Raw genomic sequence first — 25882 nt, forward strand, 5'->3', positions numbered from 1 at the left:
TACCCTCCATCGCCAAAGCCTATGCTACTGTTCATCAAGAGGAGACACAACGCCACCTTCATCTCCCTCTCCTACCCACACCCGACAGCACAACCATGGTTGTTGCTCGTTCTTCCAATCAGACCCACAACAGAGCAAGAAACAACAAGAAATGTATCAAATGCGGAAAAAGAAGGTCACTTGGTTGAGAGTTGCTATGAGATTATTGGGTACCCAGCCTATTGGAATACCTCCAAGCCCAGGCAGAAGCCTGCCGTTGCCACTACCCCAACCGTCTTAGCCAATGCAGTATCTTCGGTGTCCTCTCCTTCCATTGCAAGTGTAATCCCACTGAGCAATATCGCCAATTGACAGGTCTTCTTCAGCCAAGTCGTGTGGATGGTTTTTCTAGTACCTTTGGCCTTTTATCTCTCACTGGTTCTATGGCCTCTATGCCTTGGGTTATTGACAAGGGTGCTTCAATTCATGTGGCCTCTATGAATTTTTTGCCACATGCTACCCATGTCACAACCCACTCACAGTCTCTTACTTTACCCACAAGGGCCACAACTCAAGTCACTCACATGGGCAATTTTCAATTATCACCCTTCTTTCAGCTCACTAATGTGTTATTTGTCCCTGGTTTTAAATACAATCTTATTTATGTTAGCTAGCTTACTAAAGCCTCATATTGTCTTGCTTTTTTCACTCCATCTCTTTGTATTTTTCAAGACCAACACACGAGGAAGCTAATTGTAATGGGTGAGGAACGTGGAGGTCTCTATAACCTTCGAGCCCCGGGCCCCATTGCTTTACACACTAACTCTACTACTCACCCATTATGAAATTTTCGTTTAGGTCACCCATCCCTTGTACTCTAAAAGATCTCTGTTATTTGAATAAACATGCTCATTGTGATATTTGTATTCGTGCTAAAAATACTCTTTTACCTTTTTCATTAGTTGAAAATAAAAGTGTTAATCCTTTTGATCGTATTTATTGTGATATATGGGGTGGCTATGCCACATCCTCTCATTCTGGTGCATATTATTTTTTTACCATTGTAGACAATTATTCTCATGTCACTTGGATTTATCTCATGAAATTTAAATCAAACACTTTTTTCTGTCCCACCAATTTTTTTTCCATGATAAAAACCTATTTCAATTTTGACATAAAACGAATTCGCACAGATAATGGTAAGGAACTCTTATCTCATTACTTGCAAAAATTCTTTTCTGATCATGGTGTAATTCATGAGCACACTTGTGTTGAAACTCTTCAACAAAATGGTGTTGTCGAGCAAAAATATCATCACCTCTTAAATGTTGCTCGTTGTTTATGTTTTCAAGCTTGTATACCTATCTCGTTTTGGGGTGAATGTATCCTAACTGCTATGTATTTGATTAATCGTACCCCGTCAGTCTTTCTACATCATAAAACTCCATATGAATTTCTTTTTCATAAAGCCCCCACTTATAAGCATCTTCGTGTTTTTGGTTGTCTATGCTATGTACATACTTTGAACGTTCATTGTGATAAATTTTCACCACGTGCCTCCCTATGCATCTTTTTTAGTCATTCTCTTAGTCACTCCACCTATCTTGTATATAACATAGAAACTAAGAAAATTTTTTCTTCACGTGATGTTCGGTTTGTTGAGATTGTCTTTCCTTATGTTGACCCTATAGCTTATAACCTCACAGACACCCCACCCACTATCCCTACTATCCATATCGACCCCAACCCTATCTTCCCTGAATTTCATTCCCAAGAGCATTTTCTTAACCCAAACCCAGATAGTCCCACCGATAGTCCCTCTCTTGAACCCAACCCATTGACCTGCCTCATCTCGGCCACACCGCCAGATCATTCGTCCTTCCTACCTTCAAGACTATATCTGCTCAGATCTCCTAGAGTCTTCACTTTCCAATCCCACTCCAGAGACTTTCTTAGGTATAGTTCATTCTTTATCTAATTTTCTCTCTTATCATTTTTTTAGTCTTAACCACTTTGCTTTTCTTACCTCTGTTTCCAAAAATGTTCATGACCCTCACTTTTATTCTCAAGCTGTTCTTGTTCCTCACTGGCAGGCTGTTATGGCTGATGAAATCAAAGCCTTAGAAGCCAACTATACATGGACTCTTGAACCTTTCTCTCCCAACAAAAAAGGCATTAGTTGTAGTGGGTTTACAAAACCAAACTTAGGGTTGATGGATCCATTGAAAGTCACAAAGCTCGGTTGGTTGCTAAGGGTTACACCCAGGTAGAAGGTTTGGATTACCATGATACTTTTGCTCCAGTTGCTAAACTTGTTACGTTGTCTTCTTGCTATAGTTGTATCTAAAAGTTAGTTTTTACACCAATTGGATGTTCACACTGCCTATCTTCATGGTGATCTTGATGAAGAAGTTTACATGCATCCACCTATAGGTTATTTTCCTCAGGTGGAGAAGCGTTTCTGCCACTTGTACAAATCTTTATATGGTCTTAAGCAAGCCTCTCGTCAGTGGTACTTTAAACTATCTCATGTTTTTACCTTTGCAGGTTTTTGTCAATCTAATGCTAATCATAGTATCTTCACCAAGACTACGGGCACCATGTTCACTGCCGTCTTGATCTATGTTGATGACATTCTTGTTACTGGCAATGACCTACCCACCATCACTGCCCTCAAGAACCACTTGGCTACTACTTTCAAGATCAAAGACCTAGGGAATCTGAAGTAATTTCTTGGCATTGAAATAGCATGGTCACCTGTTGGAATTTTTTTCAACTAACGCAAATACATTTTGGACATCATCTCTAATGTTGGTCAACTTGGTTCTCGCCCTGCTTACTTTCCTATGGAGCAGCATCTTAAGCTCAATGACACTAATGGTGCTCTTCTTGTTAATCCAGCCTCCTATTGCCGCTTGGTTGGTCATCTCATCTACTTGACCATATCACGTCCAGATATTGCTTACACAGTGAATCTTTTGAGCCAGTTTATGCATGCTCCTCGTGAGCCATATCAGCAAACCGCCTTATGTTTACTTCGGTATTTGAAGACCACTCCCGATTATGGCTTGTTTTTCTCTTCAGCCTACAGTTTCCAGTTATCTGCCTATTACAACTCTGATTGGGCCAGTTTTCCTATGACTCGACTGTCCACCACTGGCTTTGTTGTCAAACTTGGAGATAGCCCTATCTCTTGGCGTACAAAGAAGCAATCCACTATCTCTCGCTCTTCTGCTGAAGTTGAATATCGTGTCATGGCCAACATCTCTTGTTAGATTACATGGCTACGATCTATTCTTCTTGATCTCACATTCTCTCATCCTTAACCTACACTACTTCACTACAACAATCAAGCTGCCATTCACATTGCACGCAATCTGGTTTTTCATGAACGCACAAACATATAGAGATTGATTGCCACTTAGTGCGTGACCATATTCATACTGTCTTCTTACTCCCACTTATTCACCCATTTCCTAACAACAGACTGATCTCTTTACTAAACCTTTGGGTTGCGAATTGTTTGTCTTATAGACCTAAGTTGGGCATTACAGACCTTCATGCTCCAACTTGAGAGGGAGTATTAATAGTTATGAGATGAATTGCAAACATCAAGCCTCATATCAAGCATCATAACAAGTACAACCGTGTACACAGCTCATAGTGACCAAAACATTCCATATGTAACATCATTTACTTTTACAAATATAGTGTGATTATTTTGTAAAAGGTAGATACGATCAATAGAAAATACATGGCAGTTAAGAGCATATTTTCTTCTTCTGCGTTTCTTATCACCCTTTGTAATAGTTTTGATATGAGCACAGAAAAATCTACAAGATGCGACAAAAAATTTTGTTCTGTTTATTATTGTTTACATAAATAGTGTATAAGTATTTTTCTCATTTTTTTCTTTTTCTTGGCGAAAAAGGGTTGGAGAGGGCGACCAAAGATGACTTCCCTACCAGAACGTGACTATAGTAGCACCCAACCCGCTAGGAAGCCTGACAGGAGGGGCCTAGGCCATGAGAACCGCAGGTGCTCCCTACAAGTTGAACTTGAGCCATAGTCTGACCCCAACCCCACGAGGGCATCAATGATCCATGAGCCAATGGGTCAACAATAATCTTGAGCGCTTCCCATTGTGGGATTCGACCCTGAGACTTAGTGCCCCCTGCCAAACTCATGGACCACTGAGCGACCACCCTCAGTGGTAAGACCTTTTTCTTTCATATTCTAATTATGATTATGCTTTATAATAATATCTATAATATTATTGCAAACATATTCTGTTTAGACAATATACCAATATACCTAATCACTACAACTTTATCAAAATCTCAAACAAAATTAAAAAACTACTTGAAATTTTAAAATAAAAATTATATTTAAAAAATTATATTATAATAATATTTTAACTTTATAATACTTTTATTCAATTTTTTCTCTCTCATTTTCTAAAACTACATAAAATATCTTAATTCAAACTATTTCACTATTATTTACAAATTATCTCACTACTATTTATATATTTCTTATCTCATCTTATCTATATAACCAAACGAATCCTTAACGTATCCAAATACGCAAGGTAAAAAACTTTGTAAAAAGGGTTAGGACTCGTTTGGTTACACATATTAGACGAGATGAAAGTTAAATATAATTTTTATTTTGAGATTTGAAAAAATTGAAACGTTTATTGTATTTTGTGTGAGAGTTTGAAAAAATTATAATAATTAAATGAGATGAGATAGTTTGTATAACCGAACGAGCCCTCAATAGCATAGTTGCATTGCATTTTGTCTCACTTGAAGTAGTCTCTTCAATTTTCTATCACTAATTCGACGTTCATTGATGCGTATAAATTTATTTAAATAAATAATAAATATTTTATTATTTACTTTATATATTTATTTTTCTTTATTTAATTTTTTTTAAATTTAGACAAAAAATTTTTCAATTAGATATAATAAGTGTTTTATTTTGTCTCATCTCATTATTATAATTTTTTTAAATTCTCACATAAAATACAGTAAACAATTCAAATTTTTTAAATTTTAAAACAATAATAATATTAAAAAATAACATTTTATTAATATTTTATTCAACTTCTATCTCAACTTATTTCATCTCAACTCAATATCTAAATGCACCTTAATGAATTTTATCAAAGTCTGGACTATAATTGAGCTATATGTCATGATTTTGGGTAAATGGCAGAATTATGACAAATATTGCTATCTGCATGACATTAAAAGGTTAGAGCATTGGTATCAGGGGCTGAATTAGGATTTGGTGCATGGGAGGGCGATTAACAAAGTGTGTCGTATGTATGGGTGAACAGTAACCGACATTTAAGATAGTAAAGCATGTCACCGACATTAAACATTAACCATATAAGATTGTTATCTAGGAACAAACTAAATTATTAAAACCACCCATCTAAACCTCTCAATTGAGCTCCATCAGACTCAAGTGAAAGATAAAAATTAAGATAGAAATAGCCATGTAAGATTTTTTGAAGCAAATGATAAAAATTAAGTAAACAAAGATAAAATATAAATAGAATTAGATATGCGAGATTTGTTGCATTCACTCCTAATTGTTAACTTGATGGTAATATATATGCATTTACTAACAAAACTATATCCAAAGAAGCTAGCTAGTGGAAGACTTAAAAGGAAAAGTGTAAATAAAAAAAAAATGAGATTGTAAATTTACCAAATAGCTTATAAAAAAATACTAAGATATTTTATTGCCTCTTATGAGATGTAAAAAAAAAAAAATGAAAATGTGAGATTTTATTAATGACAAAAAATATGTGTAATTATTAAAAAACTAAAAGAAATATAGACAACTAAATACTAAATGAGATTTTTAAAAATATTTTGGGGGGAGCAAATAATCTTTATATTAGGTTATCTTTGATAAAACCATATACTAAAACATATTTTTGAAAAACTTTAGGGGGCGATAGCCCACCCCAACTACCATCGTAGGTCCGCCCCTGATTGGCATTGGTGTCTCCATATGTAAATGCAAAATTATATAATTTAGAGATTGTCTTTGTCACTCAAGAAAAACTTATATATTTGATTATGCATATTTGAGCTAAAATAATAATAAAATATTATTTTATTCTTATTATTAATTTTTTGTCTAAATTTATTTTTGATTTTTATATATTTTGCATTTAAAACCTACTATATAAGATCTAAGGTGAATAGTAGATCTGTAAATATATACAAAAAAGAAATAAAATAAAAGATGAAGGGTGAATAATAGATCTGTAAATATCCAATAATACTGTTCATAAAAGATATGATTAATCCAATAATTGAGTAGAAAAGTGTTAAATACGTGCATGCATTTATCAATGCTAGAATGTTCATCCTCCGGTGGACGTGTCCCATCAAACAAACAATCATAAAACTTTATTGGACAATATCAAAGCAATTTCTGCATTAATAGGTGCCAATTGATTTGCTTTTTGTGTGATATATTTAAAAAAAGAGAAGGAAATCCAAACAGACATTCCATTAAGGGGGAAGAAAAATAGTAATATATAATCATTTTCTTTGAAAAAGAGAAGAAAGAAAATGAAACATTAGAGTACAAAAGCATTTTAATATTGCTTAAAAGCCCACCCACATGCAATATCCATCAAATAAATTCATAAGTTATGTGTGTGTATATATATATAATATATTTTTAAATTTTAGTCTAAAATTTAGACAATTTAAATTTTAATAAGATGATGAATATTAATTTTTTTTTATTAAAAATAGTGACAATAAGGAATTCAATTTTTATTTTTAGATCTTTGGATTTTCGTTTATTTTCAAAACTCTTATCAACTCATCTAATCTCATCTAATCATTATAACTTTTTTAAATTCTCATACAAAATAAAATAAATAATTCAACTTTTTCAAATTCTAAAATAAAAATAATATTTAAAAAATATATTTTAATAATATTTTATTCAACTTTTAACTTCAATCAATCTCATCTTATTTCATCTATAAAATAAAAAAAATTAAATCTATATTTTATGGTACACCCACCAGTACCACCTTATTACTTTCAAACTTCTCTAACCAAAAATTGATTCACAACCCACCAAGGGAAATGAACCACCGCCATCGGTCAAACCCTTTTTGTATTGCATTATTTGATGAGCGTCATCTGTGCATGTGCCTTGGAATGGCCGTCACATTTATTTTTTGGCAATTTCCTTTTTTTTTTCATCCGCAGTCGAATAACTGCACCTCGTTGTTGGGTTGTTCTCAGGCCAAAAGGAAAGAGATAAAAAAAAGAGAGAAACTTTTCGATAATCATTGCTCTTCCTCGAGATCGCAGTCTCAGATCCCACCACCGCCATTAACGCACCTTTACATCTCTGTTCCTGTTATTTTACAATTAATATGCAGTGAATTAGTGGAATTATATACAGATGCGTATTTGTAAGTACGTATAATGTATTAGTCATCTTTTTTTACATTATTACTGCATACCCATTTCACTTGCTGTTAAAAAGTGCTCAATTATTTTAGTTTCACGTTTGAAAGAGAGAAAAAAGTTCGTTCTTTTCTGTCTCTGAACTTTTCGAGAAGACTCGTAGTTTGTATGTTTTGTTGATTTTTCAACTTCTAAAAGGTTGTTTCCAGGCTTTCAGTTTTTTATATTAGTTTTTCTTGCTTACAATTTTGTAGTTTTTTTTTTTTTTTTGCATAGTTTTTTTAATTAAAAGAAGTTATTATCGGCAGAAATGTTTGCTAAAGATCCTTTAATTTTCGTTTCTTAATATTCCAATAAGTATTTATACATATATTTTTTTAATTTTTTGCTTCGTTTTCTAGTCAGCGAAACATGGCTGACTGAAACCCATCAAATTTCTAGAATCATTATATTTTCTGTCTTGTATAAATCTGCTACGCCTTCTCAGAAAGAAACAAAGTCTACTATGCCCGGGAAAAAAAAGTCAGCAACAGGAGGCATTCAACGAATGTATGCCACAGATTGAAGAAATGAAGGCAATTTCAAGTATGGACAATAAAACTTCCTCTTACTAGATCAGAGACTTTTGGCTCATTCAAGAACACAGAGAAAAGCCCCAGAAACCTGACAAAAGAACCGTTCAGAAGCTCAGCTGATTGCATCTCAGAGTTGCAAAGATTCGCGCTAAAGAAAAAAAAAAGATGGGATCTTTCAAGGGTCATGCTTTGCCAGGATCACTGTTTCTGTTAGTTGGGGTGTGGCACATATGGAGCGCTGTGGTTCGATACGTGGCGAACCCGAAAACGTTCAGGGTTCGGGTTTGGAACCCCGTACCGGGTTTTGACGGAAGGCTTAAGTACTTGGAGCTTTATCTTATTGCAATCGGTGCCTTTATTGATATGTGTATTGAGCTTTTGTATTCGACCCACCTCAAGTTTTTTGTGAATGGGGTCCTGAACCCGTCCCACATGAATGATTTCGAGCACTCTGGGATGCTCCTAATGTTCTTCATCTTTGGTTTGGTTGCTCTGCTCTCTGAGAAAACAAGGTAAGCCATAGGTTTTTCTCGTGAATTGTCATGTTCTTTTAAGTATGTAGTATGTTGTACTAAGCTTTTTGGTGCATGAGAAGTTGTAGAAATACACATATAGGTGTATAGACACTCCATGGGGTTGGTAAAACAGTAAAAGCCGAGGCTAAAATGATTTTAGCTTTCTCGACTTAAATTTTCATTTTGCTAAAATTTTATTTTGATGCATAGCTGTGTTAAGACGTCTATTCCCCCACCATTTTACTCTGTTTTTCAGGCAATGAAAAAAATGATAGTTTATCATGGATGATATTGAAGACGGGGAATTGGATAAATTTCTTTAGACGTTAAATCATTCAAAATGACATCGACTTCTTTTGGAAATTTCAACGATCCATTGTTTCCTATCAATAATTATTTTTTGCAATTCAGCTTTCAATTTTTGTTAACCGGGGAACACATTGAAACTAACAGGTGTCATGTAATTGAATAGAGAAACGCCCCCCTCCCCCTTCCCCCGAGAGCATCTTAAGCTTCATCAGGACTATTTTCAGTATTTTATCGGTTAAAGCAGCCTGGTTTCCTTGTCTGCTGTTTTGATTTTGCATTTGTTGATAGGATGTGAAACAGCAGAAAAGAACAGATTTGAAGTTTAAAATTGAGATAATATCTTAACTTCAACAACATTGTTTTATTTTTCTTTGTGCAATTCTCGGCATATACTTTGTATTGGGAGTTGATGTCTTAAAATGATAGAGTATAGAGATATAGATAGACACAAACAAATTGTATTGGGAGTTGATGTCTTAAAATGACAGTGTGTAGTGATGCTGCTGCTCATTTCCATATTAAAAAGATGTATTATTTCGAGTTTTCTTCCCAATTATTGGTGGTCATAACAAGTAATGAGAACTGTGGTAGACCATAGATATATGGTAACTCTCATTGGAAAACCAACATTGCTTACTACAGATTTGTAATTGAGAACTGCTTTAGGGATCATGCTGTGGCTTCAGTCAATTTTGTGGATGTTTATTTAAGGTTGGAGGTCTGAATTTTGAAGGTAACACATCACTCAAAAGCAAAATTTCTCATAAGAGTGGTTCTGAATCACTGACCATCAAATGCAGTACTACTTAGAGCCTTAGGCCATTAGTCTCTTCTTGATATAATCCAAAAGAAATATGTGATTACACAAAGTGGGAAGATGGAGATGCGAAATAAATTGTGTAAATTCCATAAATTGCAGGTTACTAACGGGGAATTGTAAACATTTGAAAAGGCAGTTTCACTAGAGAGCTTGCATGGGTATTTCACGTAGCCTCTCCTCCTGATGTTGTCATGGTCTCCATGAAATCCTTGGATTATCTCCAATTTGTCTGATGGTTTTCTTTGTTTAGAAACATCTGGGAAACACTTGTAACATTGCAGTCCCACATTGGGTTTTAAATAAAATTCAGAGAGGGTAAGCTATAAAATTGGTCATAGGTGTTAAATTAAACTAGTCATCGGTGTCAAATTAAACTAGTCATGGGTGTTAAGTTCCACATTGGCTACTTAGGCCTTATTTGTTTTCACAACTCCTCTCAACTTATCTCATCTAATAATTACAAATTTTTCAAATTTCCACACAAAATAAAATAAACCAACTTTTTCAAATTCCAAAATAAAAATGATATTAAAAAAAATATATTCTAACAATACTTTATTCAACTTTTAACTTTAATCTCAACTCATCTCATTTGCGAAAACAAACGAGGCCTTAGTAGGCGAAGTTGGTATTTATAAGTGATTTTAGGGAAGCTTCAAATTGGCTAGTCTTTTTGGGGTTATAATGTAGATGTGGTTAACACTTCCCTAGGTTGTTACATAGAATATCAGAGCCACCAAGTAAGGCCAGCCATCTGGATCACACTGCATGATATGGCCCTAATAAGGACGTTAACAAACCTTAATAATGATAGGCCTTTGAGTCATGGAGCATTTGATGGATTCTTGCTGCACGCTGGGACTTTGGTCTGATAGGTTTGAGTCTTCGAGCCAAGATTTGTTGTCTTGAGCATTGCCTCACTGAACCTTCGTATGTTTCATGCTGTTTTCATTATATTTTCTAAAACATTGGTTGAATTTAATCGCTATATCGCTTAATGCATTTAACGAAACGAAGTCAGATGGTTGTCATTTAAAATCCATTGCTTCCAGTACTAACAAATGCTTTTCCTTGAAGAGTTTCACCACATGTTATTATAACCCTATTATTGTATATCATTGCTAAATTTTACTCAAACCAGATGACCATATTTATCAACTGTATTTATGCCTTTTTTGGTTTATTGCCCTCTTTGTATTTTTAACGTTTCCTCTTTGTTTAGGCTTGTTCCCTTGCCAGAAGGAGTTCTTTGTTTCATTGCTGCCACAGCATTCTGTGCAGAGTATCTCCTATTCTACTTTCACTCAACAACCCATAAAGGACTTGAAGGGTACTACCACCTTCTCCTTGTTCTCCTGATAGGACTTTGCATAATGTCGACGCTTACTGGAGCCCTCCTACCGACAAGCTTCCCAGTTGATTTGTGTAGTGGCATTGCTATAACTCTTCAAGGTCTTTGGTTCTATCAGACTGCCTTTACTCTCTATGGCCCGATGATGCCAGAAGGTTGTCAGATTAAGGAAAGCATGGTTTCTTGTCACTCAAAAGATAGCGAGGTCCGAGGTGAGTTGCTTGCAAACTTCCAGCTCTTTTCTTTGGTCCTTGGTGTCCTTGTTGCAGTTGTGGGATCATATGCTTTTGCAGCTTCACGATATAGGCATTCTGAACTTGGGAGTTTGCATGATGTTCAGGATGGATTAGACTGAGATTAGAGTAGGGTATACAATCTTTCTTAAGTCCCTGTTGTTTGCAGTCTTATCAAAGGAGTCACGTTGATATCTTCTGGGTATGAAATTGTTTTATTCTATTTGCATATCGGTCGGATGTGTACACCAACAATGTAAAGAACTAGAATTGCTGCTCTTTTTGGCTGGTAAAAATAAAACAATGTTTTTGTGTATGAAAAATATATAAAATGCTATGTGCGTCCTTTTCCTTTTGAGTCTATTTTTCAGATTAGAAACAAGTCTTGGTTTATCGATCACAATATGCTGTTCAAGATGCATGATTTGGTAGTGGCAGCCATATGCTGTAGTCTGGTATCTTATTCTACTTATTTATGTTGGTTCTGGTCTGGATAGAAGAATGGGCATATTATTCTTAGCTCTGTTAAAAGTGGACAGCGATGAAATGCACTAGGGGTTGCTATTTGTTTTGAACAACCGGCTTCTCGAATCTCCACTCCACTGATGTTTAGAGCATAAGAAATTCTGTTCACGATGCATGATGCAGTAAATGGCATGATTTTGGATGCTTTTCTCTATGGGGAACAAGCGTCCTGTGCCTTGCATGGCAATCATTGATTACGATTTCTTACAATTTATTTTTTTCATTCGTTATTTTTTACAATTTAAAGAGAGATAATCACAGCACATGCAAGCCACAATACGGATCTCTTATCTCGAAATTGTGAAAAAGTAATCGGATAAGAAACTTGTAGGAAATTCTGATCGGTAATCACAGCATTGAATAGTCTATTCTTGTTGGCTCTGGTGTTGAATCGATTGACCTTTTGTCAGTAATGGGAAGAGAACTACCATTTGAAGGTTGGACTAAAAAGACGTCAGTTTTGCTATTTAAATATTCAATTTGAAAAATTGTTTCTGCTCGTGAATCGTATTCCTCTTCATCTCCTTTAGTTTCTTGTGTGCTGTAATCTACCAAAATGGATTTGGATCCCTTTTAGAGTTTTTGGTCGAATTCTAATATTTGAGTGGAAGAGAGATAGACGCATAAAGTAGATCTAATAATATTTCTAGTTGTCCGAATAAATTGTTCGGACATCATTAAATGCTCAATACATACAGTGAGACCCATTTCATGTGTCTGTTTTTCTTCTACTCTAGACACTAGAGTTCCGTAAAAAATTCCAGCAAATGTATGGAACTGCATGCTACAATTTAATACCTTAAAAATAAAAGTTGACCAGGCATCACCAGGACCCAGTTTTACCGACCATAAGCACCGAGGCTGATGTTAAATTTTACATGAAAGAATTCAAAGCAGATCTCAAATTCAAGTTGTGCTCGCTCCTCTGTAAAACAGCCACGCCACATAGAGAAAAGTTGCACAGGCGGTTTGAGAAATCAAAGGAAATGCTTTTCCAGCTGAGAACCTAGACAATTTATATATATATATATATATATTCACCTAGTTGCCTGTCCTTCAGCCATTTCTGCAACCTCCCAACACCAATGGCAGCGCATTTGCTCTTGAGAGTTGAGTGTTTGACGATGATTTAAGACTATATAAGTTGGCATCAAACCAATTTAAAATAGTCAGGCATACAGCACAAGCATATCAACTTTAAATATAAATCCATTTGATAGAAACCCTTAAGTCATACATTGAGCAGTATTTATTTGATTTAGTTCAATCAAGTTTCCCTGATATGTTATGTTTCGAAAGATAAGCCAATCCATCTAGTAAGGAACAATGATGGAATCTATGAGCTCTTGAAGTGGAGCCAGCTCCTTTCTTTCAATTAGCCCAAATTCCTGCCAAGAATCAGAATCACAAACAATCAACTAATAATTTATTTTCTTGTCCAAAAAACAGGAGAGAATTTCTTGCACCGCATAAAAATTGTATTTCAATGTAGATTGAACATGTTTAAAAGTTACATATTTGGTGTTTAAACACATTTCATAGCCAAATAGAGAAAACAATGAAATGGCTTCTTCTCCACCTTCTGTGTCCATGATTAGGGATGTATGTTCATGTTTTTCATGACCAAAAGACATGATTTTGCATCACCATGATCAAACGAAATAAAGCTTTCCCATTAGTAAATGCTTAACATTTTCCAATCCATATTTTAGTGTAAAATGAGACTAGCCCAGAAAGGGAATAGGATCTAATTTCTAGGCTGGTGAAGATCTTTGACAAACTAATGCTAGCTTTGACTTTGGCCCTCATGAAGAACAATTTTCAATTTTCAATTTCAAATATTCAACTTTTTCATCTAATCAATTATCTATTCATTATCCAAATACAAAACCCAATACAACTTTTCCAACTTCCAAATAAAACATAAAAAACAATACAACTTTTTCAAATTTCAAAACAAAAATAATATTAAAAAACTATATTCAAACAATTTTTTAACTTTATAATATTTTTATTCAACTTTTTCTCTCATTTCCCAAAGGCCAAAACCCAATAAAACATCTTTAATTCAAACCATTTTACTATTATTTATAGTTATTCTGAGATATTCTAATTTTCCAAACGATCCCTTAAGACTTATGGACCTATGGTAATAGCATTCAACTGAGTCAGCTGGGCACGTTCTACTGCCAGAGTTTTTATAAGTTGACATCCCAAACATCAGGATACAAAGCCCCAAAAGAGGCATAAAAAATAGTCCAGTGACGAGGTTAATAGAGTAGATCTTTTTTTTTTTTTTTTTTAATTTCTTTGGTTAAGTAGAGTAGATTAACTTAATGAAAGAGATAAATTTTTTAAAACCTCGTGAGAAAGCCGATATTAAGAGGGTAAAAGATATGCATGAGACAATATAAGGCTAGCAAGGTTACTCTTCGATTCCTGGCTTATCTAGAATCTTTCAATTAGATTTATGCCAACTCTAAAAATGTTAAATAGAAACAAAAAACAGAGAGCAACAGAATATATTTGTCAAGCCCACGCTGATGTTAAATCAGCAATTTCCATACATGAAATAGTATGAAATGCTAAACATGAAAATAAGGAGAAATCAAGTCATCGAGGTATGGAGGACTTACACAAGTAAATAGTATGAAATGCTTAAAGCATGTATTTAGATGGGCCTCCTCCTTGAGGCTTACAATTTTTTGAAAATGAGTGTGATAGATGTGGGCATATACGCGGAACAATCTTTTGAAAATTGTCTTCACAACATCCTTGAAATTGGGAGGAAAGGGTGCCCCTACAAAAATTTTAGCGGACAACTAAATATGGGAAACTGAAGGAAAAATTTGAGATTAAGGCTAGAATCTGACAATAGATGTTACCAAGCCTTTGAGGAAAGATGGATTCATTATCAAGCTGGCCTTCAATCCAGTCCATTAAAAGCTCAACATATTTTGGAGCAGAAACCTCAATCGGTTTCTTTATTTTTTCCCCATCTGCCCATCTATACTCGTATCTGTAAAAACATTATATGCATATTAGAACTGTAAATCTATGCCTACACAAACACAAGCAGAATTGAAGACTTGGGATTTATTTAAAGTGGGCAAGATCAATTTTAATTTTTAAATCGATTACCAACGTATTCGACTCTGAAGAAGGCAGAAATAAGAATTCCCCCACCCCCAACCAAAGAGAAAAACAAAATAAAAGAAGAGGAAAGAAGAGAGAGCAAGTTTCCAAAAATAATTTAATATGCGCAGGAAGCCACAACAGTATCAAAGAGAACCTTCAAGGAATAAATCGAACAAATAAAAACCAAAATAATAATGAGTTAGATTAATACCGCCTGCATAATACAACAGAGATACAGAACTAAGGAAGAGCTAGACATGTAAGCCAAATCTAAGGAATTACTCAGTGCAGTCTCTCTCTCTCTCTTTGTAAGTTTACTCACTACAGTCCACATTAAGGGGAAAAGAAGTAGAAGTTGCAAGCTCAATGAAAGCCTAAACCAGACACAAACATATAAATATGAGAAGTGCTACAGTTACAAAGAAAGCCTACAAAAGTATTCCACAAATTGAGGTGGCTTCATGTGATCCGTCAGATCTACTTACAATAAAAGTAACTTTACAATCCACAACAAGACACGTGAGTTTGTGAGATTACTTTTGTGTAATTCTTTTGTGGCTAAAGTATTTCTCTATAAATATTAGTTCAAAACTAACCTTCATTTTTTATGAGGGCAGAAACAAATTATCAATTGTTGACAACAATTATGCTCATTAATTTGCAATAATTAACAAACACAATAACAAGAACACCTGTCAAAACCAATTTATTAACATAAATCATAACAAGCACTTTAGTAGAAAAGTGGAAATGAGAATGATTTAACTGTAAACTAACCTATAGATCCTGTGATTCATGAAAAATAATTTAATTTACTGCAGGAAGAATGATATAAAAAACTTATTAAAGTGAGAACGCATGAACCAATCCTATCCTGTGATTTGAAACATAGGCATAAATGCCAAGTTTCAACCTGGGACGAGAGAGATTTTCTTTTTAAGATAAGAAATATCCCAAATATTCTATGGGGGCGAAAAATAAATGGAAAGTTACATTATTGCACTTCCATAAAACTAAATATCACGGCCAGAAAGGGAGGGGGAAAAAGAGACAGCTTTTGATATCATGCCATACTTGGGGCCTGCGGTCATCGTTTGACAATGCTCCTCGGTACAGAACTCTGTGAGGGTACCAAATAGCAAATTTACTTGGTTGAAGAAATCAACAGCTGAAGTTAAAAAAAAAATCACAATAAGATTTGGATTTCAAGCTGCAGTAAAATTTATATTAGCAATAGCTAAGTAAAGAACATTACATAGATTGCACTAAACTTCAAGATTAACAAGTATAGGATAATAAAACAAAAGAGAAAAGATCATAAACTTTCACAGGCTACTTTTCTAAAATGCATGAGAGAGGATAATTACTGTTGACAGCAAGCCACTCATTTAAATCCTCCCCTGTAGGAAGTTTTACTGCCTCCCGCAGATTTCCACTGCCTAGGGTGGCATCAATGTGCTTTCTGAGTTGTGCCCCCTGCATTACCAATAGATAAGAATAAAATTTCATTAAGAATTGCAGAAGGTGCAATCCAAGTATACAGGATGTATACAAAAGATGGGTATTTTTAGTTGTTCCAGTAAAATAATGCACCTTCACTGTTAAGTTCAAAAAGTACTAACTATTATTTCATATACAGAAAAATGAAGAAAAAACAAATTAAATACAAAGTATCAAGAGCATCAAACTGGAGTCTAGTAAGTGAAAACTTCTGGATAAAGAAAAATGGCCAATAAGTGACAATCAGACACCACTACAAAAGCTACTCACTCTTGCATATAAGACCTACTTTCAAGTGCATAATTCAACCTTCCATGAATAACCCCAATACTTTGAAGAATTATAAATTCATAGGAACATTTATTTCAATTTTCAAATGACTGACTAAAGAATCATTCTATCAGCTCCATGGAATTTCTCAATAGCACACACTCCCAGGAAATCTAGTAAATTCAATTATAATGGTGCTAAATCCTGATTAGGAGGAAAACTGCCCACAATGATCCACAACTCCCTAGTTCTCTCTAGATTTAAATTCAAACCCAACAAATCATATCTTCTTTCACTCTACTCAGTTTCAAAATTCAAGCAAATCAATTTAGACTAAGGTGCGGTTTGGATAGTGAGATGAGATGAGATAGTTTTAAATGAAAGTTGAATAAAATATTGTTAGAATATTATTTTTTAATATTGTTATCATTTTGGGATTTGAAAAAGTATTGTTTATTATATTTTGTGTGAGAATTTGGAAAAGTTGTAATGGTGAAATGAGATGAGATGAAACACTTTCATTATCCAAACGGGGACTTTCCATCTAAAAGACTTATTATTTCATTCTTTCATCCTTAAATCTGAACAACACGATTCCAGGAACTTAATTGGGACCGTGTTCTCATGTACCCTAGAGAGAGAGAGAGAGAGAGAGAGAGAGAGAGTAATTGTTTCACATGAAAGATGAAGCAGGACAAGATTTACCATCAGTATGAGCTCTATTGGTAAAAAAGGAAAAATTAAAAAAATCATAAATCAGGCCACAAGAATTAATAAATCTTGCCAAATTTCAAGCCTTCAAGAAATAGATGAAACCAACATCACTAGTTAAGAAGAGGAACAACCTTACTCCCTGAGGGTGCGCTCTTTTTTGGACGGAATGTCCTCTGGTTTCTGTTTGTAGAACATTTAGTTAGGCAAGAATATCCGTGAAAGAGATGCATGACAAGGTTTTAAAAGGCATCGACAAGGGACAGCAGGACTGATGTATTAAGCAGAATTTATGGTACACTACTACCACAATATTCACATGCACACAGCACAAAACACACACATAGAGAAGCCTTGGGCCCAGTCAGATAAAACTTCGTCAAGCCCATCAAATTTCTAATTCTCCACTCAGCTATATGAATCTTTTTTCTTTTTTCTTTTTTTCATTTTGGCCAATAAGGTCCATACTCTCACTTTTTTTAATTTTGTCTTCTTCACCAATCCTACTTATGATATTTTTAATCTCCTAATGCCCCCTCTTTTTCCCCTTCAACTTGAATCAAATTACTCTTTCTCATTAATATACCCATAAGTCTCATTGCAAACGGTCAAATCATCATGGATGAGTCTCTTGAATCTCAAGAGAAACTTGTTTACATAGTACAGTCAATGATATGTAACAGAAAACTGTTACTTATACACACTTTCACATGGTTATAGAAAAGCAAGCAGCCACATAGTTCTCCTTTTCATCGGATACACAAACACCATAGAAACGCTGGACAAGGTTCTGAAATTGTACTTCCTTTTCACAGAATTCTACACCTGTTATCTTCTATGTTGAAAAATCCCACCAACTAAATTGTTTAAACGACTAAAAACAAAAAGATCATTTTCAAACAAGCTACCAAACAATTCTCCTTTTCATGATACACACAATTCCAGCTTATCACCGGTTATCTACAACAGGTTTGCATTTAAAGTAAACTTGCATAACAGACTACTAATTTCATTAGCACTTATTTTCTATGAGTTATAACTCCAAAGTAAATCGTTTTGATGATGAGAAACACAAATACTAACATTTATTTTAGCGAAGATAAACCAGAGATAATAATTTGAAAGAAACTTCAAGAACATGCTGATATTTCTCTGTTCTTACACGATAGTACCGAAAGATGATGATGGTTCATCTTCTATATGGGACATAATGGTTGAGAAAGTAGAGCGGAGACTAGCGGGATGGAAAATGATGTATTTGCCAAAAGGTGGTAGGATTACGTGATAAAAAGTATTTTATCTAACTTACCAACATATTTTTTATCCTTGTTTCCTATACCTGCAAGTGTGGCGATTCGAATTGAGAAACTCCAACGTGATTTTTTGTGGAGTGGAGTGGGGGAGGAGTTCAAGTTTCACTTAGTCAAGTGGGAGACGATATGTCACCCTATTTCTAATGGTGGTTTGGGCAAAAGAAGTATGAGGACCTTCAATCGGGCATTACTTGGCAAATGGTTGTGGAGATATCATAAGGCACGAGAAGCCCTGTGAAAATTGGTGATTGAGAGTAAATATGGAGATTTATGGGGGGGATGGTGTACTAACGAAGTAAAGGGGCCTATGCAGTGGGTTTGTGAAAACACATTCGAAGAGGATGAGAGGTCTTGAGTAGACACACTAGACTACTTCCAGGTGAGGGCTCAAGGATTAAATTTTGGAGAGACAGTTGGTGTGGTAATAGTACTCTACAAGAGATATTCCCTTCACTGTTCAAAATTGCTAGTGCTAAAGATATATCAGTGGCGGAAGTTATGGAGATATCTGGGGGGTAGATCCGTTGGAACATCACCTTTAGTAGAGCAGCACAAGACTGGAAAATGAGCAGCTTTGCAGATTTTTACAGCCTTTTGTATGCTATATTACCAAGCACTCAACAGGTAGACTTAATGTGGTGGATACCCAATGGTAAAGGGATATTCTTGGTTCGCTCTTTTTACAAGACTCTCATACAAGAACCCCAAACTCAGTTTTCGTGGAGAAGGATTTGGAGACATAAGGCGCCTCCCAAAGCAGTGCCTTTTGTGTGGACAACTTCGTTGGGGAAGATTTTCACAATTGACAACTTGAGGAAACGAAGGGTAATCATTGACAACTTGAGGAAACGAAGGGTAATCATTGTAGAGAAGGGGGAGAGTTTGTAAACCATCTCCTACTACATTCTGAGACCGCTCTGGTATTATGGAATGAGGTGTTTAGTAGATTAGACTTGTCTTGGGCTATGTTGGAGACAGTGGTGTCATTGCTGGTCAGCTGGACAAATTTAAGAGGCATGCAACAGATTAAAACTATATGGAAGATGATCCGTATATGCATTATGTGGTGTTTATGGAAGGAATGTAATGATAGGACATTTGAAGACAAGGCATTTCTTCAATGGAGGAGCTGGAAGTTTTTTCCTTTAGAACACTTTGTACTTGGGCCATTGCTATTGATTTCAATGGCATGGACCTACATGATTTTCTTGTCTATAATGTGCCTACGTAGCTTAAGGCACATTCTAGAACTATGTATATGACTTTGCCTATTCTTTGATCAATAAAATTTGTTTAATTATAAAAAAAAAAAAGATGATGATGGTTTATGTCAACTAGATTATAGTTGTAAGAGAGGCTGTATACCTTATAACAACTATGACAAATGGACTCACTGGCGAACGTGATTCCAGGTGTCATGTCTGATAAGCTCCCAAATATATGTAGGAATAAGCACCAAATATGACTATGGAGACCCCGACCAAGTATATATGTTGCTATCTTCCTTTAAGGTATGCGTATGCAATATGTTAGCAAAAGAAAATTACTTTCCTTGTCTAGCAAAGGTGTTTTTTTTTTTTTTTCCTAGCTAAATTCCTCCATCGATTAACAAAGGTAATTTAGTGAAAGAATCATCGTATGCTCTGGAGGATAGAAAGTGAACACGCCCTCAAGAAGGAACTTCCCGTAAGTGCACCCCAAGTAATTCAAGGGGAAATTTCCCTAGTTCGATGCTCCCTATAAATTGTTTGCACCCAAGAAGATTCATAGCAAAGGTGTTTTTTCTGATTTACATATCCAAATCATTTAGGTTTACCACAAACAGGTCAATGTAATTATATTACAAGGACAAATTTGTCACTTGCACTATATATTGGAAATTTTTAACGATCAACTAGCATATATGTAATGAGACTATAATATCTACTTGTCTTTTAGTACTCTTTCTGTTAACTGCGCTTGTATATGCATGACAAAAAGTTATATACTGAAAAGTGCGACCAGCACATAATAATACAATGAGGCTTGCAAACTAGCTTACACAAATCAACCTATCATTTATTATATACAGTGAAAAATGGACCTATAGCTATTAATTAATGATATATACGTAGCTTATGTGAGGATTGAAGTCGATTTAGGAATTCCTATCCGGTGGGTAAAAGCTTTTTTTCCTATCAGGAGTATTAGTTTTTTGTCATTGCTTTGAGTTGGACTGTTCTCTTTTTAGTCTGTTATGAGTTTTCAGATTAGTAGCATGCTCTTACGTTTTAATATCAGTTGTTTTAGAGTTAGTTTTAGATATTTTTTACCAGTAAAGTTAGTTTTAGATTTCAAAATGTAGCCTATATAAAGGTCATGCATGAGACATATTATGTGTGTAGTTGCTTATATTTTTCTTCAGTTTCATTAATAGAGTTCTCTTGCAAGATTTTTCTCTATATTCTTGTGATCTCAAAGTGATTTCTTTATGGTTTTCAAAATAGCTGTGTGATGTCAATGCAGCATATTTAATTTCCACGATGTCCACTATGTTTGTAGTGTCAAATTTGACTTGTGTGCTGCATTAATATATTCTTATTTCCAGAAATGAATTCTGCAGTTAATAAGTGCCTTTCTATATTAAAATTTTGGCAATTGGAAAGACCACATGATTCCGCCTGCTGTTTATGTTCGAGTGTTTGCTTATCGTTCAATATCATCCCATAACACTAACTCACTGATATGACCATAACTCTAACTCACTAATATGACCAACTTATCAATTATTATAACCCCCATATGCAGCATGCCTATAGGCTTATAGCATATACGCCACTTTACTTGCCATTCGAACCACACAAATCAACGTAGAAATCCATTAAAGATTAGCACCATAGGTATGCACATAGGTATATTGACAAGTAAATGCGGAATCGAAGTCAATAAACCCCAAAAGATATCCGATCACTAAATTTGCGGTCTACCCAATACAACAGATCTGTCAAAACTCATCACAAACCCATGTACCATTTTCCTGCTTCTGGGAAAAGTTAAAAAACCAAGAACACAGTAAAGAACACCCACAAGATAAACGAAAGAGAGACAGAATCATACATTTCCGGAGGAAAATAAAATTTTTAAAAACTCGTTTTTTTCCCCAAAAAAACCATACCTGCCCAGGCCGAAGAGACTCATGGCTGGCGGGAGAAAGAGAGAGAGTTTGGGTGATGGTACTGTCTTTCGAGTTCCTTCAGGTGCGAGCTCGGGTTGAAAATTGACAACGAAATACAGAGGGCATAAAAGCCAGCAGCTTACTGAATTTTGTTGTTATTATTTTTATTTTCCCTACTATTTCATTAAATTCCAAAGGCGTCTCCAAATATATTAATATTTACGTAACGAGCACCTGCTATTGCGCCTATTGCCTGCTACAGTTGTTGCAGTAGTTAGCGCTCCCCTTGTTTTGCGTATAATTATATGATAAAAATCTTTAGGAAGTGTTTGTTTTTTTTTGTAAGGATGTTATATACACTCGTAAAATATATAAATATTATATAATTATTTTAAACAAAATAAATTTATTATTAAAAAATTATTATTTATATATATCATATTTATTTAATTTTTTAAAAATAATTACACAATATTTATACATTCACAATTCTGTAACTATCATTCTCTCTCTTTATCTACTTTCCAGCCAATGCAAAAGGTTGTCCAATTCCAACGGCCCTGGTTGACCGGGGAGCCTGCCCAGACGGCATTTATTCTCGGTTCGGGCAGCTCAAGATTAAAATGCTAAACAGAGGTACATAATTATTTTTACAAGATCCAAGATTAAAATGGTAAGCACATGTACATAATAATTTTTACAAGATCAATGCAAAGATGGAAAGAATATTTGAACGATGTTTGGTACTCATTATTCTCACACACTATATATTATATATATATTTTTTTATTTTATTCTTTTTAAATTAATTAAATTCTTCTACTTATCATCTATATACTATTAAATTTGATAAGAGAAAAAAAAAAATATGGTGCGTAGTATGTGAGGATGATGAATATAATTTTTCAATTCATTAAATTTAGTTTACAATAAAAATAACTTTACAATCTAACATACCATATTATCACGTCAATTTTTGATTATTTTTGTAAAATTTATTTGTGACTAAAATATTTCTAATATTTAAATAAGTTTAAAGTAAATTTGATGTGCATAATATTTCTAATATATATATATATATATTTTTACATAAGGTTATTCTAGTTGAATTAGGGTTTTTATTTGAAAGTTTTGTTATAGTTTTTTTTTTTTTTTTGTTGGTCATAGCTAGATTCATTGGAGTGAGATTTTTTTTTCTTCAGTACTGAGCAAGAGCACGTCACACGTGAATTTTTGTTAATGATAGGAATATATATATGGGTGGTCATATGTGACACGACTCATTAACCCAATACGAACACGATACGATAAAAACATATTAGAATTTAGGCTTAACAAGTTCGGGTCAAAATAGATTGACCCATTAAGACACGATTGTTTAACGGGTCATTAACAGGTTAACCCGTTATAACCCGTTAAGGAAATGAAATTTAACTTTATACCCTTCGACCTAAGACTAAAAAAACTCTAACTCTAACACTTCTAAGCGACACCACCCCCCTCTAGTTTTAACTTCTCTTCACTTCCTTTCCTAAGTCTCGACTGCTATCCCACATCGCACCCCTAGCTCCAATTCTCTTCACGGTGACTCGCCGCCCCTCTTGGCCTCGGCCCTTGACATCAACCCACTAACTCACGCCACCCGTCCCTTTTGGCCTCGCCCACGGCGCCATGCAGAGTCACGACTCACGGATCGCCTTGCCCACGCAGAGTCACGAATCTTCAAACTTACTCCGTTGCCCACGCAGAGTCATGGACTCATGCTGCTCGTCGCCCACGTCGTGTTGCCCATTGTAAGTCAATCCGAGATTTTTCAATACATTTACGGGATTTAGCTATTGTTTGGTTGTTGAGAAAGAAAAAAAAAAAAAAAAGGGAATTTCCTTTGCACTTAAATGTTGGTCTGGGGGGAATTTCCTTGTGTCTCCAACAACTATATGATATTGATTCGAAACAACTGTAAACGTTGTTAGCATTTACAGATTTAAAATGTTGATTCATCCATTGCTCCTTATATTTGGTCCTGCAATGCACAAAATAATGAAATATGGTAAAATGGCATCATCCATCGTTTTGTAGACTCGCAACAAGTGGACATCCATGTCTGAAGAGTGTAAAGACTATTGCTAGTCTAAAGTCTTTGTAGACTTGCAACAGTTACTTTAATGTCCCGTTGGTCCAAGTCTTTTTTAGGATATGTATAATGATTACAAATTTACAACCCAATATAGTCTCTCGAACACATAATACAAAAACACATGCTTACAAATAAATTATGAGAAAAAAATAGCAGAAAAATACTAAATGTTGTTGCCTGTTGGTCATACTTTTGAATGAAGAATAGCATTGCCCATATAAGAATAATTAACCTTAAGTTGGGTCATAAAAAGATCACTTTCAGCATTTAAAGGGAAGAACAAAAGGAATATAAATACAATTTGTTTAGGTCTTGACTTTTACATGCATGCATATATATATATATATATATATATATATATATATAATCTTTGATCATCTATGATTTACATCTGTTCTTGTTGTTTGTTGTTAGATGAGTTCGGTAGCAGGTGATGGAGTTGGAGAACAACAAGGGCAATAAGGACGCTTCATTTCATTCTTCAAGTTCTAAATTTGTTTAGATTTGTGTTTTCATCATATTTGGGATTGTAACATTAATATATCTACCATCTGTGTTTTGTTTATTATATTTAGGATGTAATTCTAATAATGAATATTTACAATGTGTGTAGATCATATTTGTTTGGATTGTAATTTTAGACTTGTAGTTAGTTTTTTAATAGATATTATTTATATTTAAATATTTATATAAAATAAATTAGGTTAAACGGGTCGTATCGTGTCGTGTCATGTTTGTTCAACCCATTAATGTAAACGGGTTGAAACGTGTCGTATCGTGTCAACTCATTATTTTATCGTGTTGTGTTAGGGTTTAAGATTTTGATGCGAAATCCTTAACGGATCGTATTCGTGTTGACCTATTAAATATAATGTACATATTTTGACACGACACGAATATGACTCGTTAACACGATTTGACACTTCTATTAATATATATATATATATATACACACGAAAAGTGATATATTTATAAAGAGATTTGACAAAAGTAATTAAATTCACAAGCTGATTTTATATAATACGTTAGATTTACGTTATAATAAAAATAATTTTATAATGTAATATATCATATCAAATCATATCAATTTATAATTTAATTTTATAAGATTTCTTTCTAACTAAAGCATCTATATATATCATATATCATGACATGCATGGCCTAGTAGAACCGTATATAGTTTTATCAAAGATTATAACTTTTTTTTTTTTTTTTTTTTTGGTTGCAGTGCAAACAATGATGAGTAGATTTCCAAAAGTGTAGCCAATTAAAGTCATTGCAAAGAGCAAGGCAAGTATAATAATTAATTAATAAATTAACCCAATTCTCCTTAATTTAATTCCCTTTAAATTACTAACGGGATAGATAAGTAGTGTGACGACTAGCCTGATACTAGCTATACTGAGGATCATTAATGTGATATATATATATATATATATATATATATATAAGAATATAATAATGATTTTTATAATAAAAGTTTCAAACAAATATTTTATAAAAACATGAATTCTACTCTGAAAAAGAAAAAGAAAAAAAACTATCTTTTTAGTGACGCTCACTTTCTAAAAAATTGTGCAAGACTTATTATATAATACCTAAGTCTTATAGCTAGTATTACTCAATATAATATATATATATATATATATATCTTCTTATATCTTAAAATCATATATAACGTGAATAGTAATGAACAGTTTTAAACAGTGAGCAGTGTCTAGCGTCCAGCGTCTTCTTCTTCGTCTGTCGTTCCTTTGCATGATATTTTCTTCATTTCGATCACAATTTTACGTCTTCGTTGAGTCTCAAACATCTGGTTAGCATTATTGTATTGTGGTCTGACAGTCAAAAATATCTAGCCTATTGATAGAAGGGATGGAGTGCAAATACGT

At 34.2% G+C, this 25882-nt stretch overlaps 3 protein-coding genes across 4 annotated transcripts; 2 read left to right on the plus strand and 1 right to left on the minus strand.

The window, feature by feature from the left end:
- The first annotated feature begins 2825 nt into the window (after positions 1 to 2825).
- On the plus strand, positions 2826 to 3254 carry LOC108981037 (uncharacterized mitochondrial protein AtMg00240-like). The gene has a single exon (XM_018952109.1). The coding sequence runs from the start codon at positions 2826 to 2828 to the stop codon at positions 3252 to 3254; it is 429 nt and encodes a 142-aa protein (XP_018807654.1).
- Positions 3255 to 7666: 4412 nt separating this feature from the next.
- On the plus strand, positions 7667 to 11600 carry LOC108981038 (transmembrane protein 45B-like). The gene is made up of 2 exons (XM_018952110.2): positions 7667 to 8526; positions 10881 to 11600. Exons 1-2 carry the CDS (start codon positions 8180 to 8182, stop codon positions 11362 to 11364), a joined length of 831 nt encoding a protein of 276 aa, XP_018807655.1. The 5' UTR covers positions 7667 to 8179; the 3' UTR covers positions 11365 to 11600.
- A 796-nt stretch (positions 11601 to 12396) lies between these two features.
- On the minus strand, positions 12397 to 22001 carry LOC108981039 (MOB kinase activator-like 1B). 2 transcript variants are annotated; one of them, XM_018952112.2, is made up of 7 exons: positions 21854 to 22001; positions 17521 to 17569; positions 16273 to 16381; positions 15980 to 16073; positions 14653 to 14786; positions 14404 to 14567; positions 12397 to 13155 (listed from the first exon to the last, which is right to left on the minus strand). In XM_018952112.2, the coding sequence occupies exons 1-7, from the start codon at positions 21874 to 21876 to the stop codon at positions 13081 to 13083; spliced, it is 648 nt and encodes a 215-aa protein (XP_018807657.1). In that variant the 5' UTR covers positions 21877 to 22001; the 3' UTR covers positions 12397 to 13080. The 2 variants fall into 2 exon arrangements, with proteins under 2 accessions (XP_018807657.1, XP_018807658.1); XM_018952113.2 differs by lacking the exon at positions 17521 to 17569 and having other exon boundaries at positions 12953 to 13155; positions 21854 to 21998.
- Between the last annotated feature and the right edge of the window lie 3881 nt (positions 22002 to 25882).

The sequence above is a fragment of the Juglans regia genome, chromosome 2 (genome assembly GCF_001411555.2).
Source record: "Juglans regia cultivar Chandler chromosome 2, Walnut 2.0, whole genome shotgun sequence".
NCBI lineage: Eukaryota > Viridiplantae > Streptophyta > Magnoliopsida > Fagales > Juglandaceae > Juglans > Juglans regia.